General features: G+C 35.0%; 1 protein-coding gene across 1 annotated transcript in view; it reads left to right on the top strand.

The window, feature by feature from the left end:
* Nucleotides 1–19,471, top strand: part of TTC27 (tetratricopeptide repeat domain 27) — a 112,907-nt gene that overhangs the window by 23,272 nt on the left and 70,164 nt on the right. Inside the window, exons 7-9 of the mRNA XM_063151833.1 lie at nucleotides 2,672–2,808; nucleotides 5,448–5,560; nucleotides 9,729–9,795. Of these exons, the coding sequence (XP_063007903.1) occupies nucleotides 2,672–2,808; nucleotides 5,448–5,560; nucleotides 9,729–9,795 (317 nt within the window). The remainder of the gene's footprint in view (nucleotides 1–2,671; nucleotides 2,809–5,447; nucleotides 5,561–9,728; nucleotides 9,796–19,471) is intronic.

Raw genomic sequence — 19,471 nt, 5'->3', positions numbered from 1 at the left:
TGAAGGAGCTCTTCAAATTTTGGATTAATAATTTCCTTAAACCCAATTTAGAAAAAAACCTTATTGTTTGGAGAAGGAGGAAAAAAGATTGGATGCAGTGGAATTATTTATATTTTTTATTACTTTACTAAGAGGTTATGATAGTCCCAGAGAAAGACTGTGGTGATACAGTATCTTGGAAAAATGTTGTGAAACTCCTAAATGTTCTGTGGTTTATCTCCATAAATCTATTAACATAGTTATGTCTAACCTGAAGGCAAATGAATGAACATAACATGTGGGAATTGTTGGCATTCTAGACAAATTCATTTGACATGCATGTTTGGGCTAAATGGGAGGAATGTTGCATCATCGAAAAAGACTTTGGTTTAATGTAAAAATCCAAGCTCTAGCAAAGACACTTTTAAGGCTTTTGGGAGGGATTTCCTTTTTAGGAAAGGATTTGGAGAGTTTATATGCATTGATGGTTGTAATCCTTACTAGCTGGATATTGTATTACAGCATGGAAATATATATTGTTCTAAGAACAGAGTTTTTAGGGCCAATATTTTCCAAAGTTATTTCAGAAATGTGTGAATAAATCATACTTGGTTTGTGTAAGTTTTTTAAGTCTCATTAATCCAAGTATGTATAGTGTTTATCTTTTATTGAAAAGCATCATTATGCTCCTCACAATGAGGCATAACCATCAATAACTCTAGAAAACAATTTCTAATATCCTTCTTGCATATAAATTTAGTGAAATGAAGAGTAGTAATCCAAAATAAATTTAAAATCAACAGATCTAGAGGATTAATAATTCTGAATTCTGAGATCTGTTTATTCTTTTCATACCCAGTAACACATCTCTGGGAATATGAACACATCACTTTAAATATGAAACAGAAAGTAAAGTTTCCGTGTAGGTTCCTTTTACTTTGGGAGGATATACCATAGAATGTTAAGGGTTGAAAGGGACCTTAAAGATCAAGGACAGGGGCACTTCTCAGTACAGCAGGTTTCTCAAGGTGTTATCCAGCTGGCCTTGAGCACTGCTGTGGTGGTAGTGGTATAAACCAACCAAATGTTTTTTCAGCTTTAACACACGTGATAGATATTTTTCAAGTAAAAACCAGTATTTTGTCCCTGTAATAGCAAGAAATTCTTAGGTTTAAAAAATGTGGTGGGCGGTGTGAGAGCATAAATAAATCCCAGTTTCTGAGTGGTAGTAAGCAATTTTATTGGTATCCAGAATAACTTTGCAAGTGTTTCCTTCAGCTGTTTAGGCAGTAAGACATAACAGGAAGTGAATTACAGCATAGTGATTTTCAAGCAATATTAAAATAGAGGATTGAATGCCACTGTGTAAAATTAGTAGGAATCATTAGACAGTACTTTGCTCTGTGTGTCTCTCTGCAGTGTGCTGTGTGATTTTCAAAGTGATATTTTTAGAACCTTTTTCATTTCTTCATAAACTCTTAATACAGGGCTTTTCCACTAAAAGGGGTAATTGGCAGAAATGGAGAAATCAGTTTAATTTCTGGCTTCCCTGCTCATCTCTTTCCACTTCCAGGAAGACAAGTGTGTGACTGCTATTTCAGTCCCTCTGCTGGATGAGGTTTATGGACTGTGGCCTCATCATCAGGCCTTTGTCACATGAGCAGTCAGTCATCTTTACCTCAAAGATTTTATACACTGAAAATTTTTCAAAATTATCACAAAAATAAGACCTTTATTTCATCTTAATTGGTTCTGCAAAAGCAGCAGATGGATTGCTAGCAGTGGATTAGCTCTCATTCCTCCATTTTACGTTGTATTACAGTAATAATGAACAAGCAAACCTTCAAATTTTATAGAGTAATTTTTAGCTCCATTTTTGGCTCTGGTTATGAGCTAAAATTCTGTTATTTTAAGTTATTGTCCTGAAATTACTCTTTTATTTCTCTGCATTTTACAAGCAAGTTGCTATCAGAAGAGGAACAGATGTTTTTCCTTACAATTTGGTATCAGTGTCAATTACCACTTTAAAAACTAATAAAAATTGTCAGTGGGTCCAATAAGGAACTGAAGAAACAACTCTGGGTGGGGTCTCACGTTGTGCATTCTGAATCTTGGTTAATTCATTATAGAGCCTTCACTGGTTTGCTGTTTCACTCACTCCTGATATTGCTTTTATGGTATCTTACGTGCTGTATTCTGGTAACATCATGTCTGTGATCCTTTTTCAAAGGATCTAACTCTTCAGATGAAGACTTGAAATATTTAAAATGATGGCCTGTAAGATATTATTAAGATATTATGGGATTTCCATTTGCATAAATATCTCCATGTAGTCACTAACTTCTAGCAGGCAAATTGAACAATTGTTTCTGGTTTATTGCTTGGAAATAAGCAGAGAAGTGGTGAAACTTGATGACTATGAGTTTTCAAAATGCTGGGTAATGGGGAATTTAATTAAAAGCAGCTTTGCTAGACCTATATAGCTATGTTTGTAACGTGTATTACTTTGTGTGTTTGCTGGCAGTGAGAACACTGCAAAGAGATCAAGCAGAGGCTAACCACTGCTAAATTTTATAGGTTAATTCTCCATGTATTTCTCTATTTTGTCTGGTGTTATTTTGGTAGTAACTCTCTAGTATACTATTAGATAACTGGTTTGTTGTGTTCATTAATATAAACATATTTTCTGTAGGTGCTTTGGGGAAGAGAACACGATTTCAGGAAAAATACGTTGCGCAGCTTATTTTGGATGTCCAGAGAACAGATGGATTCTTCCTTCCCCACAGTGAACTAAGTCCAGCTGCAACACCTCTAGAAAGCTTGACAATAGTATGTATCTGAGAAGAATTGTTTTAATTTCTTAAAATGCAAATGTTCTGAGGCTTTTGTTGGGTGTCTACTAGGGAAAAGTGTGTTGTGCCTAGAGAAACTTAGCTGGGGTTTTTGAAAGTTCATGAAAGAACTGTGGCTCAGTAGTTTGCATAGTATTAAAGGACATGGGATAAAGCAACATATGAATGTCTGCAAGGCAGATGTGGCTACTCAGCTAAGAGCATGTTTGCAAATATGATCTTCTACAGTTCATGCATGAATTTTTAGTGACTAAGAATGATGGAGTTAGGAAAACAGGTGAGAGGCAGATTTTCAAAGTAGTCTGCAAGACATCACAGGATTTCAGAGATTGCTGTGGACTGACAGACGTATTCAGTTACAGTGCAAAGATAGGAAATTGCTCTATTTATTCCTGTGGCATGAATTATATGAGTTGGTCCTACTGATCTTAAGGGTGTACATGATGACTTCAATTATAAATTGCTTGAGAACCACAGTATTGATTTAGGATGACATTTTTCCCCATAAGGAGATTTAAATTTATTTGAACTTCCTAAAGAAGCCAGAGATGAATTGAGCCATTATGGTCCCAATTTTATACTTCAAGTAGGAAAGCCTTTATTAGTAAATACTGTGCCTTGGTAGACTTCCAGGTCAAGCAGGGATCTTAAGCAAAAAAAAATTGTCAGTATTTCTCTATTTCAAAATTGAATGCATAAATATCTTAGGAGACTAATCTAGATTTTTCTTGTTTGCCCGTTACCATATCCTTGGTGTTGCATTTGATTTGATGAAACAAGGTTGACTACACATGTGACAACTTGGGCTTATGGTAGAGCTACATATGACAACCCCTTGTGGGATAGTGAGAGCTCAGGAGAGGCTGCCTGGTGAATGTTGCACTTAGTTATAGACTTCAATTACAACTTACCTAGAACAAAATGATAGGATGCATTGTTCTTAGAGTTCCTAACTGGGATATTGTTTGAGTGTTTTTTCCCAGTTACTCACAAATTTCTGAAGTATTTGCTCCCAGATCAGTTGCTGTGAAAGGAAAGCCTCAGGCTTGAGGTGATGAATAAGGACTCTTGAAATGAAGTGGTATGTTAAAATAGTTTCATCAGTTTTAAACAATTCAGAGCTGTTTTTATGTTTTAAGGAATGGAAATCATGCTTTAAAGCTCTGGCATACAGTTACAGTTGAGTTCAGTTGATCAATATTTGTAGTGAAGCTAAAGTAATTAGGACCATTTATACAAGTTAGATTTTTTAAATTATTTAGGCCTGAAGAAGGAAATTGTAATTTATGTTACACCTGACGAAGTATCATTATACTAGTTCAAAAATAATTTTCCACTGGAAGTGTTAGAGAATCCTTCTATAGTTTAATACAGTAAGAAAAGAAAATGATGGTAATAAATTTGACTTTAAAACTGTGAATATCTTACTTATCCTCTTAAAATGAAAACTTATTTTCTTCATATTCTCTGTCAAATCACAATTTCCTTTCATTTATATAGTGATAAAATACTGTTGATAAATGCCTATAACTCACTTCAAAGCATTCCTGTTTGCTCTTTGTTCTTCTGTGGACCTTCATTTTGATCTTGCCAACGGAAGATATGAATGAGAAACAGCTACTACTGGGACACTGAAGGGAAATTAATAGGAAATTTGAAAAACTGTTAATATAAATCCATTATCTGTTTTTAATAGTTTGTAAAAACTACTACTGGTAACTAAAAACCAGTAGTATGATAATTGGTTTCAGGACCAGTTTTGGTTTGGGTTTGTTTTTCAAGGGGAGAAGGAAGAAGTATTATTACAGCTACTTCCTCTTTGCTTGCAGCCAAGGAAATCTTTCATTGTTTTCAAACAAAGACCGATTCTATGAACATGTTAATTTGCACTTTTCAGACATAGATTAGATTATATTATTTTCTTCTTCAAGTTAAATAAATGGTATACAGTGAACTACAGGTAGCTTTTTTTTTTTTTTTTTTGGTAAAACTAAAGACTCTTTAAACAGAAAGTGTGTTCCGGAGGAAATTTTGTGGAAAATCACAGGTAGTTGTCCAGGAGTAAGGGTTTTCAGAATGTGCTGCCTCAGTGAGGTCTTTTCAGTCTCTCCTGTTTTTTGGGTTTTTTAAATTTGCCTTTACTGCCAGAAGTCATGGCTTATGTAGTTGGCTTTTACTGATACTTAAGCAGGAATCCTTCAATTCCCAGATGGTTAGCCTGAAAACCCACATTAATGACCATAACATCAATTTGTTTCAGTTATGTGTGCATATATAGTAGAGGATGAAATTGTTGATAATTCTATGAGTAACAGCTTGAAAAGGGAAGCTGCCTTAAGGCTTATTTAAAAAGAAAATTGATATTAGCTAACCTTAGAGTTGCTCTGAATGCTGTTCCTCATGCATAAGAAACAGTATATTTGTAGGAGAGATGTTTTGGGTGATAATTCCTTGTACTGGATTCATTACTTAGTTATTCTATCATAATCGTAAATTGCTTTCCATTGTGTCATTCTTTAATGGTAGTATTATCCTTTTTCAAACAAGTCTATATTTTTTCATATTTTGAAGGCATAATTCTGTCTATTTTAAAATATTCTTTTTTTCTTCCGGCAGAATTATGATTTAAATGATGACACGCTGCTTAATGAGATCAAATTAGCAGATGCTGATCAGTACCAGGTACCTGATTTGTGTGCAGAAGAGCTTGCTGTAATCCTTGGAATATGGTAAGTTGGTTTATGGTTACTTTAAAACAAACCCAAAGAAACAACTGCATGAATCATTATTACAATGAAATAATGGAATGGTGAGTTGAGGGGACATTTTTTCCTTATTATATAGTCTGGCTAAAAGATTTGCATTATAGATGGATAACATTTTCAGTTTTCTCACAGTGAGCTGTTGTGTCCAATTGAGAATTTTAGCAATATTTCATTAATAGCTATATTGTTGTTTTATCTTTAAAAAACTCTATATTCTTTGTGCTTCAGGTTAGTTACATTTCAGATTTCAGCTGGCATTAGCTACCATACAGCGATAGCACTTCAGTACTTCAGTGAATTTTGAAAACATATTTCAGATTCTGCACTTACTTGGCAGCTTCCTGTGAGGATCAACCATCAAGCAAATGCCCTACTACTCACTGAAATAGGAATACTTGTATAAATTCAGTGTCTTTTACTAGTTAAAAACTATAGTATTAAGTCCTTGTGATTTGCACCTTTGTTTTTTTCACCTTTTAGAAATTATATGCTACATGGGTTTTGTAAATAGCATAGGAGAGCAAAAGGCAGGCCTGAGGTCTGAGGCTCAGAAGTCAGGGCATGTAGAAGCATAATACAGTCAGTCAGTGACTCTGGTGCAGTGTTCACCATGGCTGACTCTCAGAGTGCTTTTCTGATCTATGAGTTGCAAAATGACGGAATCTGTTCGATCCAGTTTGAGGACCATATGGTGAACAGTGGGTTGACATAAATTCTTAGCCCACTCACTTTTAGTCTTCCACACTCTGACTCAAGTCAAGGTGAAGCTTTTCCCTTGCTGAGGACCGTTTTCACGAGCACTGTGTTTTTTAACATAGTATTGTTTTATGTTCAGGTTATATAATCCTTCCTGTTCCCTCCCTTCTGAAGGAAATTTTAATTTACCTATTGCTCTTTTTTGTTTTATTTTCCTTTTTTTAAGGGTACACTTTCAGTTTTACATTGGCATGGTGCACAGTAAGTTTTTTGATCACAGTGTTTGAGTTTGAGACCATCACTGTCATGTTCTGAGCAGTGACTAGGAACCATATTGCCTGCCAGTTGTGTTTGGCAAGACAAAACTAAAGACAACCAACCAAATCAGTGTTGCTTCCCTGAAGGATTGGCAAACCCCATTTAGTGGGTAGGGTGATGTTAAGTGACTGAAGCTGTCTCAGTCAGAGATGGAGACAAGATTTGAGATCTAACCATGTTGCAGAAAGGGTGCTGTAATAGGATGTCAGCTTTGAGAATTCTTCTTGTAACAGGGGAGAGTTTAGGCTTGGATTGCTGGCTGTACCCTTGGTGTCCATATTAGCTATTGTATGTCACTTTGTGAGGAAGCATAGACATGTTAAAGCATTTAACAGCATTGGCTTTTAAGCAAAACATTCTTCTCAAGCCTTCTTCTATAGCAGGCTCTGGGCTTTAATGCGTGAGGACTGCAATTCTGGAGGGTAAATGCTTCATTTAATAATTAATAAGTTAGCTTTAGAATTCCTGTAAGCTGTTTCATTTTTAATAGCTTTAGCAATGTTCCTTAATGTTTTTCATCTTTCAAAATCAGTTTTTGAAACAAGTAGTCATAATCCAGAAAGTGATGCTTTGATGACTATTAATTCCACTGTTTCAAATATGGGTGATTAAGTCCCAAAGTTTGTAACTCATTAGTTAAGCTGAGTACTTTATCCATTAGGTTGTCAAGGTAGACCTGATTAATCAGATTTAAGAATTGTTTGTAAGCTGCTGACAATTAGCTTTTGTGGTTATACTAGAAAATACCTTTTTCTGCTGCACAGTACATCTTACTCCAAGGTTCTGTTTAATCTATCTAAAGAATGTCTGTTTCTCATTGTTGTCTTTCCCCCTTTTATTTCAATAAACTCCTTAAGACAAGACTCAAGAGCGGTGAGAAAATAGCTTACAAAACTGAATGATGTGATGATTAGTGACTTCTCTTCATATTGCTATGAAAAAATCACTCATCTTACATAGTAGATCCTAAGTTCCACTCAGATTTCAACTCCTGAAATTCTCTGGGATGAACTGGTTTATCTGTCCTTGAACCAGAACAAATACAGGTCATAGAAATTAAATGTTCATAACGCAGTCTGACAAGAACTAACAGAGTCATTAGAAATGCTTAAAACTAAGGTACAATTCTACTCCAGATTCAGATTCACATTATAGCTTTAAATTTGACTTGATTCAGTACAGAAAAATAATTAAAACAATTTAGTTGTTCTTCTGTCTTTCAAGACTTACATTTTTGCACTTGTCTTCAGGCTTTGTCAATGCATGTGGCAGAAATGGAAATCAGAGATCTATTTTAGCACTGTTTTTATCTGGAAGAGCTGCATCTATTAGCTTCAAAAAGGAGTGACAAAAATTGATCTAGAATAAGAAGAGGATTAATCCTTCCTGCTTGAAACAATTTATTTTGAGGATGATGAAAAATAAGTTCTACTTTTGTCGCAATTTGACTGTTCCTTGGTTTACCTGTGCTTTTTCAAAAGTTATGGTCATGTCATTTAACGTTCTGGTTGCCTAAGTGCTGTTGAGTTGCTGTAATCCTTGAACTTTTCTTGCTGCCTTTTTTTTCCTCTTTTTTTTGTGGTTGTTTCCCTCCCCCATGCATAGAGAAACTTGCTGTTGTTTACCTAAGTCAGTTGACTTGAGTTGACTACGTCCAGCCAGCTAGAAATCTGTCTGCTAGCAGCTGACATTGAATATGATAAAAAGGTTTAACTGGAGCAGTGAAATTCTTTACGACTTTCCTGTTTGCATGAAATTTTGCACAAGGCAGGGAAAAACTAGTGAGATAGATATCTATATGTAGTTATAGGTATTTATCAGAATTTCTTTCTGGACATTACCTAAAAATTTCAAAACAGTGCACCAACAGCATATGCTTCTTTTTTTTTAATGTAGGGAGATGAGGGAAAATATACTGAAGCAATAGTTAATAAACTTTCCTTTATGTCTTTGTGGCCACAGTCAAATAGCTTGCTGAAGCTGATGGTGTTGTGAAACATCAGCATAAATGGTATGAAGTGTGTGTGGAACCTCCATCATGGGAAGCCAGGGGAACAGACTAGGTAACAACCTGTCTGGAGAGGTTGCAGGAAGAAGAGCTGGAAGAGCTCTCAAGCTCTTCTAGAAATTGTTCTTAGTAGTCTGTGTGCATTTAAGGAGAAGAAATCATGCCTGAATAACCAGGCAAAGTAATCCCAAAGTAAGTTATGTAAGTTAAGTTAAGTAATAGGTTACAGACGTAATTTCAGTCTGTAATCTATTATCACAATAAGTATCTTTGCAATTTTAACCTAGAATATGAAGCCTGCTGCAGAATTTAGTGTGATAAATTTGTATATAGCCATTATATGGGTTTGGTGATGATCCATGATCTGTGGTACAGTTTGGGATATGTTTTCACTTGGTATCGTTGGTTTTAACAGGGAGCTTGAATTATAGCTTTTGTTGGTTTTTGTGCAATTTGGTAATATCTCTTGTAGTATGTTTGTAAATGTTGGGGAGCTGTTGTATATGGAAAACATTTACCCACACAGAGTTGTAATCCAGATTTCTTTATCATCTCTGTAAGCATATCCAACTCTGAATAAAATAATCTTAATTCTTGCCTCTGTTTTCTTCTGATTTCCCCCCTGTGAATAGTTCAAGGTAATGGTAATGTAGGTTAGTGAGGGATGGACTCCTGTGCTCATGTATTTTGAGTGACTAGGAGGGTGTTTGGCTGAGATAACCCTTCAGCACTACTTTAACATTAGTACTTTCTTGATTTGTAGAATCTGCATTCAGTTAGTTATAGGATTTTAACTTGGAACAGATCTCTGTAAAAGGAAACAATAGATTTTAAACTTTTTTTAGGATTAGTGAAATTGTTATTCCCATAAGCTTAAACCAAGGAAGACATTTCACTTGACGATGGTGTTGGGAAGGTGCTTATAAAATATCTTAGTCCCCTAAATGGTTCTTTATTTCTGTGGTCTAGGTCATTTTCTGCGCATAGCATACTCCCATTTTTCATTTCCAGAATGTCCTTCAGATTTCTGCAAGTTTGAAAAATGTGTTCTGAATAATGTTATTCTAAAGATGCAATCCGCGTTGTTTTATTTTTCTTTTTTCTTTACAGTATAGACTTCCAAAAGAACAATCCAATACACAAATTGACTGAAGAGGAACTTCTGGCTTTTACTTCAGTAAGTAACTTACCTGGTACTTAATAAACATTTTTTTACTTAATATTTAAGTACCAAGCAATAATCTATCAGTCACCCTGATCAGGAAACTGTTTGGAAACCAAATTGGTGTTAGTAGACAGATGTTTCATTAATTTTTTCTTATTTCAAGAAATTAAACAGTGCTGAATTTTAATATTATTCTCAGCCATCATCATGCTGGAAAAATTTGTCATCTAAAAATTTAATTTCACCTCAAAACACATACAAGACATTTTCATGTGCTTAAGTTTTATTCACTATATGAACTATAGCGTAATATGTGACTAAATAATTTTACAGGAAACTCTTCTTGTAACGTTAGTGTTGAAGGTGCTTTTCTTTAAACAGTGTTCAAGAAGAGTCCTAAAGCAGATTTGGCTTTATTCTGTCAGATTTATTCAGTCTGTATCCGATGTTCTGCTTTGACATGTTTCTTCCCAATTCAGTGGCTGATTTGCTGCAGAACAAATCTGTAACTTCCAGTGAAGCTTTGAAAATTCTCAGTATTTTTTATATAATCATTTTTTATTATTTTTTTACTTAAGGCACAGTTTGCTTCTGCCTTGATCTTTTCTGCTTTTGTGAGGTTTTCAACATTAGTTTAGATGGGAGGATGTAGAGGGAAAGACTTGTCATTATGTTGTCTTTTTTGCCTACTTTCCACAATGTTAGACTTAGTTTGGGTGCAGGAAAGAGGACTTTCTCTCCTACTTAAGCCTTGTAGTAAGAGACTGTATTGCTGTAGTAGTGTCATCTGAAAAAGTAAATTATGGGATCTCAGCAAAAACCCCTTGGATTTCACTTGAGCTAGAATCTTACCACTGACAGTTGTAGTTATGTGAAAGGATCAAGGACAGTAATCTAAGGTTAACTATGGTAATGTTTGGCTGAGGGTTTTATGTAAAAGGAGGTTGTGTCTGTGAGAAAAGATAATCCTAATCTTACTAGATACATGTAAAATAGGTTGGTTTAGAAGTACTGTGTGTTTGGGTCCCTCTGCTAGTGCAGTATGTGTAAGAGGGGATGCATGAGGGAATTCAGTGAATTGCTGTAAAACAGTTTGGGTTTTGTAGGTTTTCTCTTTGTTGGTACAATGAATGTAGTGCTATAATTCCTTCTTATATAATTTCTGAAGTATTTTGTTTTCAATTACCCTTTTGTTCTGGGTTTAGTGTGCTTTGTTTTATTTTTGTTGATTTTTTTTTTCCCAAAAGGTAGGAACAGAGAACAGGAAAAAGTTGAAATGTAGAAAAAATGAGACTGACTGCTCTCCTCTTGTAGTAATTGAAGTATCCAATAAGAATATTTGAGAATGATGACCGTTAAAGGGGAACAAAAGATTACAGAAATAACAAACACCTATAAAGTAAGGAAATGTACACACAAAGGAAGCCTGTAGGAGTGACACCAAATTGGTGGACTGAGTACTGTAAGCTTTTTTTCAAAATGGTGAAACTATTACAATACAGTTTTCCCCCCAAAAGTAATGTTAATACAAATGCATGAACTTTTAAGACATGCATGTAATTTCATTAGGACAAACCCTGCCATTTTTGTTGTTAAAATAATGTAAAAACAGTATATAAAACAATAGAAGTAGGGTTTTCTCTGAGGACTCAGAACCTTGCTTCTCATATTTTATTTCCTAACTCTGTGCACTATTTTTTGTATACCCTTAGCTTCTGTCTCCTCACTACCACTATTGTTCACATCATTATTGGGTGGAAAACCAGCCATTATATACCTGAATCTTGAGATAACTTCTCCATTTATTCTGTCATTTTTATATTAAATGGAGTGATATTGTGATTATAGAATATCTTTAACTAAATTGACTCTACTCCTGTAGTGGTCTACTTCCAGAATATAGCAAGTATATACTTTAAATATTTTTAAAGTTTTACAGCAGAGTAGAAAGAGTCAAGGTAGGCTGTGCACTAGGGATGAGATAATCAGCCTTCCTGTCATCCTTTATCTGACATTGCTTGACAGATAACCTCTTAGAGCAGGTGTAAGAAATCTGTTGGGTGAATTCTTCATCATGATGGGAAAATCAAACTGCATTTTTCTGCCATCTAGTGGCTGATCTCTCAAAAATCACAGGACAGCTGATTAACTTACTCTCTAATTATTTTATTGCAATGATTTTGGGGAGCTTATGTTTTCATTTATTTACTTATAGTTTTTACAGAGCTGCTAAGTCAGCTATGGCTTGCCTCACACTTGTAAGATCAGCAGCCACTATCATGTTAGATCTCCAGAGAAACAGCTGAGAGACCTGTGTAGGCTTCCCTGTCACCTTGTACTCAGAGTAGCAAAAAAGCAGGATCTATGGCAGTAGATGAAGAGGAATGGAGATCATACCAGTAAGGCAAAATTCAATCAACAGCAGTGACATAAAGAGGTAGCTGGTAGTCTAAATATTAGAGTAAATAGTGATTTACTGAGGAGTAATAATTCTCGGTATCAGAATAGTGTTCCTTTAAACTTTTTTAAACTTTTACCTTAATGTTTCCATTAATTGGATGTAGGGACACAATTGAATCTTAGAATTATTTTCTCTTTTCATCTTGACCTGTGATCCCAAGACACAAAAAGAACAAGTATGAATTGTAGTAACACCATCCCAGATCCTTCCTGGAAGCCAAAAGCAGGAATCAGATATTAGCTTATAATAGTTCTTTTCAGTAAATGTACCTTTTGTGGCTCTTGCATCTGAGCCTGTAATTGTGAATAGTCACTACAGAATTTCATGATGAAATCTCTGAGCTCTTCTGTGTCTCAGATCTGTCATTGATGGAAATCCATCCCTGTGTTCCCCGGCAGTAGGGATGTTCTGTGTCCATGTTAACACAGCCTTGGTTCCTACAGTGTCTGCGAGCTGAGTAAATGAAATGGCACCATAGCTCTTAGTACTTGTATTGAAGGTATTTCTAAGCTTTGGTACTGCCAAAATAGGCAAATGAGCACTGTATCAATGCTGCTCTAGTAATTTCTTTAGCATCAAACTGCTCTGTGTGTGTGTGTGAGCAGGCATCTTCTCAGCCTACATGTGGATTCCTAAATCTGCAGGCTGGTTAGATGGTTGTCATGCATTCATCTGATATCTACTGAAATTCATGTTTCCTCAGGAAAGCAAGGCATTTCAAGTTATCTTAGGAAACTTGAAAAATTACAAGGCATTTTTAATTGATCAGTATATCATCAAAAGATCCTCTTGCTTTAGGCACTGAAAAACAAGTGCATGTGACCTGAAAATTCACTCAAGCAGAGAGAATTAAGATCTAGATAGTACAGGAGGGAAAGGATGATCATGTGGATCTCAAGCAGATGATATTATCCTGCCTTGTACTAGGCGCAGTTTGGAAAATTGTCATTCTAGACATTTTATATGTGTAAAAGTTGAAAATTATTGGATCTGGAAGAGCTATCTATATCTGTATCTATATCTATTAAACAACATAACTTGTAATGCTAAAAATACCACTTTTAATTCACTGCTTGGCAACTGCAGTCAACTACAAAAGGATTGCTGCATTTAATTTACTGGAGTCACTTGGAAATAGTTGCTGTTGTCCTAAAAGCACTGTCTTTTGTAAAAAAGAATTGCTTTCAGTGTTGCTCATTTTTGAAGCAACTTGTGAGGGTGTATGTAGTCTCATTGACTGGGATAGCAGCTCTCATAACAAGAATTTGGACTTGAATTTTGAGATGCTCTAGTCAAATCTCAACCCATCAGTATAAAACTTCAACTTTCAAGATGGTAATCCAGAAGTGAAATTAGATGCGCTAGATTTTTTTTTTTACTTATAGTTCAATTGTTGATAGAGTATCTTTACATAAGAAGTAATGAAGCTTGCATTCTACATGTTAGCATAAGACTGAACACAAAATTAAACATTTTTTTGAGGGGGATTGATTATTATTTTTTTCACACTTAATAGCTTAGGGTAACAACTATAAATTTTTAAAATTAAGTCTATTATGTTAAGCACTTGGCCTTCTAAGAAAGCTAAGATATATTTTAGAAATCAAATATCACACAAGCCACTTCAGAGATACAGTTAAGTAGCTGGTGAACTTTCTGATTACCTAACTGACTTTTGCATTCAAAAGCCATTTTAAGAGAGGGATGGTGGGACAGTAAAGCAGTAGTGAAACTCAGTGCTTCTCTGGTAGAATTACTGGTTTCTTCTTCTTAATAAAATTTTTGCTGGAGCTTTCTGTGTAGGATGTAGGAAGTAGACTATGCAAGAAACCAAAGAACTAAATCAATGCTGCTTAAATGCTTTTACATTAGGATTTTGTAGATTAGTTTACTCCCAGGTCCCCAAATCAGTTTTTCAATGCTTAAATGTGCTTAATTGCCTTTAATTTTAGTGGATTATTTTTAATGGGAAAATACAATAGTGAAGTTCTGCTGCATTTTATATTGGTCAGCAGTTTTCCCCTAGAATTACACAAGTACATCACTGAGCTGTAAATCAGTGGCCAAAATACATTTTTAAGGAAAAAAATCCTTTTAGGAAATGAGCAAAAGTAAGCCTTAAAATAATTTCTGTTAAATATTTGTTGTTTGCATTATTTCAAATAGGTAATGCAGGTCAGACAGTATACCAAAGAGGAGATGAAATGAACAACAGTGCTATGTAAGTGTGCATGGTATTTAAAAAAAAAATCAAGATTGTATTTAAGGCTTTATAGAAATGTTTTTGATGTGAACATAAGTTTTACAACTGGGGACTGCAAACTATTTCTGAAATGTAAAAAAGTTCCAGGAACATATGAAACATATATTTAAGAACTGATAAATATTCCTTTGTTATAATATTAATATTATGCAATTCTTGCAGAGAAATATAGAAAATATTAAATACTGGATGGTGTTGCATTTTTCTTCTGCAAAAGAGAAAAATGTTTTCTTTAAAAAAAAGGCTAATAAGATTAGACTCTGCAATACAAGTTCTTGGAGCTTCATAGAAAGCTTACACTATAGCTTGTAGTTTACATATCGGGAAAACAATGTTTCATAGTCTAATATGATGGTCCAACAAATATCCAAGATTACGGAGCTGCAGCTGGTCCTTAAAATTACCTGTTCCATCTGTGGAAGCCCTTGAACAGTCAGGAGAAATGGTTTTTGTGGTAAATGTGATGAGCACTTAGCCCAGTGTAGGAGAATATTACTTTTTCCCCTTATTAGTGTATTACGATCAGGGGACATTGAGTGGCAGCAGAATTAACCTGTAGGGGACTGAGAAGAGAAAGTAACCAGTAACTGTGAGGGAGAAGTCTTGCTTTGTGCATCCCACGTCTTAGACCTGTGTTTGTATCCTTTGGAACCCATGAAAGATGAGAAGGAAGAGAAATGGAACCACGAAAACTTAGTTGCTTTGGTTTCTTAAAATTCTGAGCCTTCTCAGGATTTATGGAGAGCTGAGCAGTCTTTTTTTAATCAAGTGGTGAAAGAGGGAAAAGGAAGCTCTGGCAATTCTTCTCTCTTTGGACATTTTGAACAGGTGAGGATAACTTTCTAAAGAGGGAAAAAAACACAGGGTAATAACTTGTATCTTGCTTGGACTACAGAATTGAAATTATTTACCACCTTCTAACAAAAACAATGTATCATGCTGAAATTGTTCCTGTAATACTGAGAGGGATACCAACGTCTGGTGGAGGATTTGGAGAATGTGGAGCGAGTCTGCAAAATCCAAGGAATACTATGAATTCCAAAGATAGACCAGATGGGAATGTTTTTCCTCAGTGTTGAGCTACTGATTCCATAAGAGACTGTTTTTACTAAGGAATTTTAGAATGGTTGGATATTTTTTTTTTCCAGAGGTGGGCATTTATTGAGTGTAATAGAAGCTCATGTTGTATGGTACCTTTGAAAAGCACAGTGAAGGATTACAGTGCACTTTTTATTGAGTGTGTGTGTGTATGAATATGCATATATGGTTACTTTTTCTGCTTTTCACTGTAGAAGGGGGCATTGGGAGGAGGGAGTGGAAGGTGGAAATGGAAATGCTTTGTTTTTCTCATCTTTTCTATGGCATTTGCAATATTAATGTGGAACTAGGGAGCAGTCAAATCACAGCATACGATATTTTTAATGTTAAGCCTTCCTATCAAAACTCTATAAAACTAACATGCCAATTTGGTTTCTAAAGAGAAGTTGTTTATATAGCTTAAATAAAAGCAGTGCATTTTTCTCGGCTGAGAAAATGGCTGCAGTTTTTTTATGTTTTATACGCAGCAAGAGTATTGAAAAGCTCATTAAGAGTGCCATGTGTCTCTGCTGCTGTAACTTTTGTGGCTTTATAAAAAGTTTCTTTCACTTCTTTTCTAAGCTGTGTTGCCCATTTTGAATGGCCTCTGTTGGTTACAAGATTATAACACTGCAAAGGCTTTCTCTCAACAAAGCCCTGCTAGTTAACAAGTGAGACTTTAAGTAAATGAATTCAAAGCTAGTCCATTCTTTTTTTTTTTTTTTTTTTTTTTTTTTTTCTTCTAAAGGCTTTATTCAAAAGTCTGAATCATTTTACAGGAATGACAGGATCTAAACACTTGCTATTTTAGTGCATGTATGCCTTCTGGCCCATCACACAGTACTGGGAAATCAGATTGAGTGCAGCAAAAGAGAAGCTGCCTCTTTCTGCTGCATGTGCAAGGACTCCGCTGGATCTCTTGGAAGGTTGTTCACAAAGCATCTGGTACTTGGGTGTGCAGTGTTTTGTGGGTAGGAGACTGGCCTGCTGTTGTCAGTTATGTTTGCTGCATTTAGATGTTTCAGGGTAAAGTAACTGGGTGCTGTAGTACATGTGTTGCAGGGCAGGGGTGAAGCTTGCATTCCATTCCAAAACTGGGATTAAGTAACAGTCTGTCTGAAGTTGGTTTATTTTACAAAGTATCAGATTTCAGCATAATTGACACTTTTATCCCTTTCAACTTTGTTCTCCTCTGTGGTCTGCATTCTTCCCTCAGTCCGTGGGATCCACAGCTCTGCTTGAATTATATCTTGCAAGAGATGATTCCTGATTTATTGTGTGCCTTTCTGAGCAAGAAATTTGGGATAGCCTTTCCTTTCTAGCATGGTGTGCTCTTTTGTATAACCCGTACAGAATTACTCAAGCAATAGATTTTAGTGGGCTCACTGTAACTGCACTGGTAAAAGAACACGGAAATAATGTTTATATGTTGATAGATTTTTTGCCTGTCTAAGGGTTTGAGAAGTTAAGCAGACAAATTTGATGACAATTAATAACATTTTTTCCCACAGCAGCCCTTTCTTTTCCCCCTCCTTCTTTTATCTATCAGCAGCTCACTTATTTTTTCTATCAGCCTCTCTGACAGCCAGTTGACATGTCCCAGGTTTCCCTTCCCCCTCTCATGTCCTTCACCAGTTATAACTATTATAATTCAACAAGAAAATTTTCGTTGCAACAAGAAGGTGAAATAAAACCCCCTATTCAACAGAATGCTGTCTGAGATATCATCTGCAGGAAATAAGACATTCTCACTGTTCTGTCTGATGCTTAGTAACCCCTTTTTGGTGATACTATGATCATCACTTCGTGTGTTATCAGTACTAGCAGTCACTTTTGTTAGTGACTTATATTCTGTGTATAATTCATTATATTTAGTGACTGTTTTGCTGGAGAGGGCACAGATGAACTAAACAAGGTATAAATCCAATCCTCCCTTTTTTCAAAGTAAATTTTTTATTGTTTTACTACTGTGTGAGGAAGAATTATTCTTAAAATTTATATAGCTATCGTAATGTCTTGCTCTCTTCTTCTCTACCTACTTAAATATCATCCTTTCATTTTTTTTTCTTCCTAACCCAATACTTCAAATATTACTCTAATCTTGCTTGTTCCATAGCATCTGAAAAAATAAAGGTGATTGAATTCTTGTTGCTAGTGTCTAAACAAGTTGAGTTTAATTTTCTCTGATGATATCATGTCTGTGTTTCAATTGGAAGTAGAATATTTTTCATATCAGTTCACCAGACAATCTTTATGGTCTATGTTAAAGATGAAATATAGATCAAGTGACATATTTTTTGTGACTTAATACACTTTAGGATAAGTTTGATTACAATGTCATAGGCTTTGATTGCAGTCATGAAATACTGCAGTAATGAAATATTGCAGTCCCACCCAAGGTGTCTGAGATGTGCAAATCTGATACTCATTGATTCATTTGTCATCAGTAAAATGTCACTGTCCTGTTGTTCTTGGTTCTATTGGATTCAGTCAGAGCTATTCTATTCTAGCTACTTTGGGAACTTGATAAGTAATAAAATGATCTTACCCTATTTCTGCATGACTTTCTTTTTCTGTACCCCCAAAATTGGGGATGAAAAACTGAAATGGCTCCAAATTCTTCCTTTCCTTAATTCTTTTTTTCCTTTGATCTTTTTCATATTAAAGTCGGGTAGCCAAGCTACTGGGAAGGATTTCTAATTGGTATTTTCTTTTGTACATTTATTGACAGACAGCTCAATATTTTTGAGTAAAAAAAAAAAAGTTTAATCAAGTTCTAAGTCTATAAACCAATGGGCTTTTGAAAGAAGATGTCATGGAGAAAGAGTTGGTGTAACTATTTTTGAAAAACTATTTTGAAAAACTATTTTGAAAAACTCAAAGAAACACACCTTTTATTCATGGAAATACTGCTTTACTTGCTTAGCTGTCCTTGTTTGAGTAAATCCTGTTCTGTTCAGCAGTGATCTTGGTTATGGTTTTGGGCATTGTCCTGCCCTTGTATGAGGAGTTTGTTGGCTTCTGTATGTTGTGGAAAACCATGGTGCCCTCTGGGTTACAGAAGGACAACGATTCTCTCAAAGGAGCTCTGATTCTGGTATTTCTACAGTATTTTCTTTGTTTTATCAGAAGCAGCACATTTAAATAGAAGAATGGAATTTTGGCCAGAAAGTAAGGTGTTATGGGTAAATTAACTTGTGAAACATTTAAATACATTTATATAGAGGGTATATGCACATGTATTTTACACATATTTATAAAATGCTTGAATTCAAGTACTGATCACATATTATATGACTAAAGAGGAAGCTTTTATTCTTTCCAGTAGAATCCTATTGCTCAGCTGGATTTTTTTTTCTTGCAGAAATAGATTTTTACTGGTATAATTTACAGACCAATAAAGCAAAGTATCATTTTTTAGGACTTACTTGTAACATCAAATATGCAGGAAAGCTTCATAATGTAATTCACATGCAGTGTTTGTGAGCCTTGTGAAAAGTACTTTCCAGTTATGCAAATTCATGAATAAGAAAGGTTTATATTCTATTGATGAAGGTTAGCCCATTGCATCAGGAAATAGAACCAATGCCAGCTCATTTAGTGGACTGTTAAAGCAATGTCTATCATAAATTGTATAAATGATGATTACTGTGAGAAATTTCTGACTTTTTTCTGGTATGACTTATATGCCTAGAATATAGTATGTATATATGATAATATGGTGTAACATAAATACTTTTGACATGTTTGCATTGGCTGCATTAATCATAGCAAGTAGAGCAGTTAGTTATGAAGACTATTCAAATAAAGGCCAATAAAATGCTTTTAAGCATCATGTTCCGCATGTTTGAATTTGCAAAAATGTTTTAAAATATTTGCACTAATGC

Source organism: Melospiza melodia, chromosome 3 (assembly GCF_035770615.1).
Source record: "Melospiza melodia melodia isolate bMelMel2 chromosome 3, bMelMel2.pri, whole genome shotgun sequence".
Classification (NCBI taxonomy): domain Eukaryota; kingdom Metazoa; phylum Chordata; class Aves; order Passeriformes; family Passerellidae; genus Melospiza; species Melospiza melodia.
Note: the sequence above shows the minus strand (reverse complement) of the source record. Positions and strands in the feature narration are given on the sequence as shown.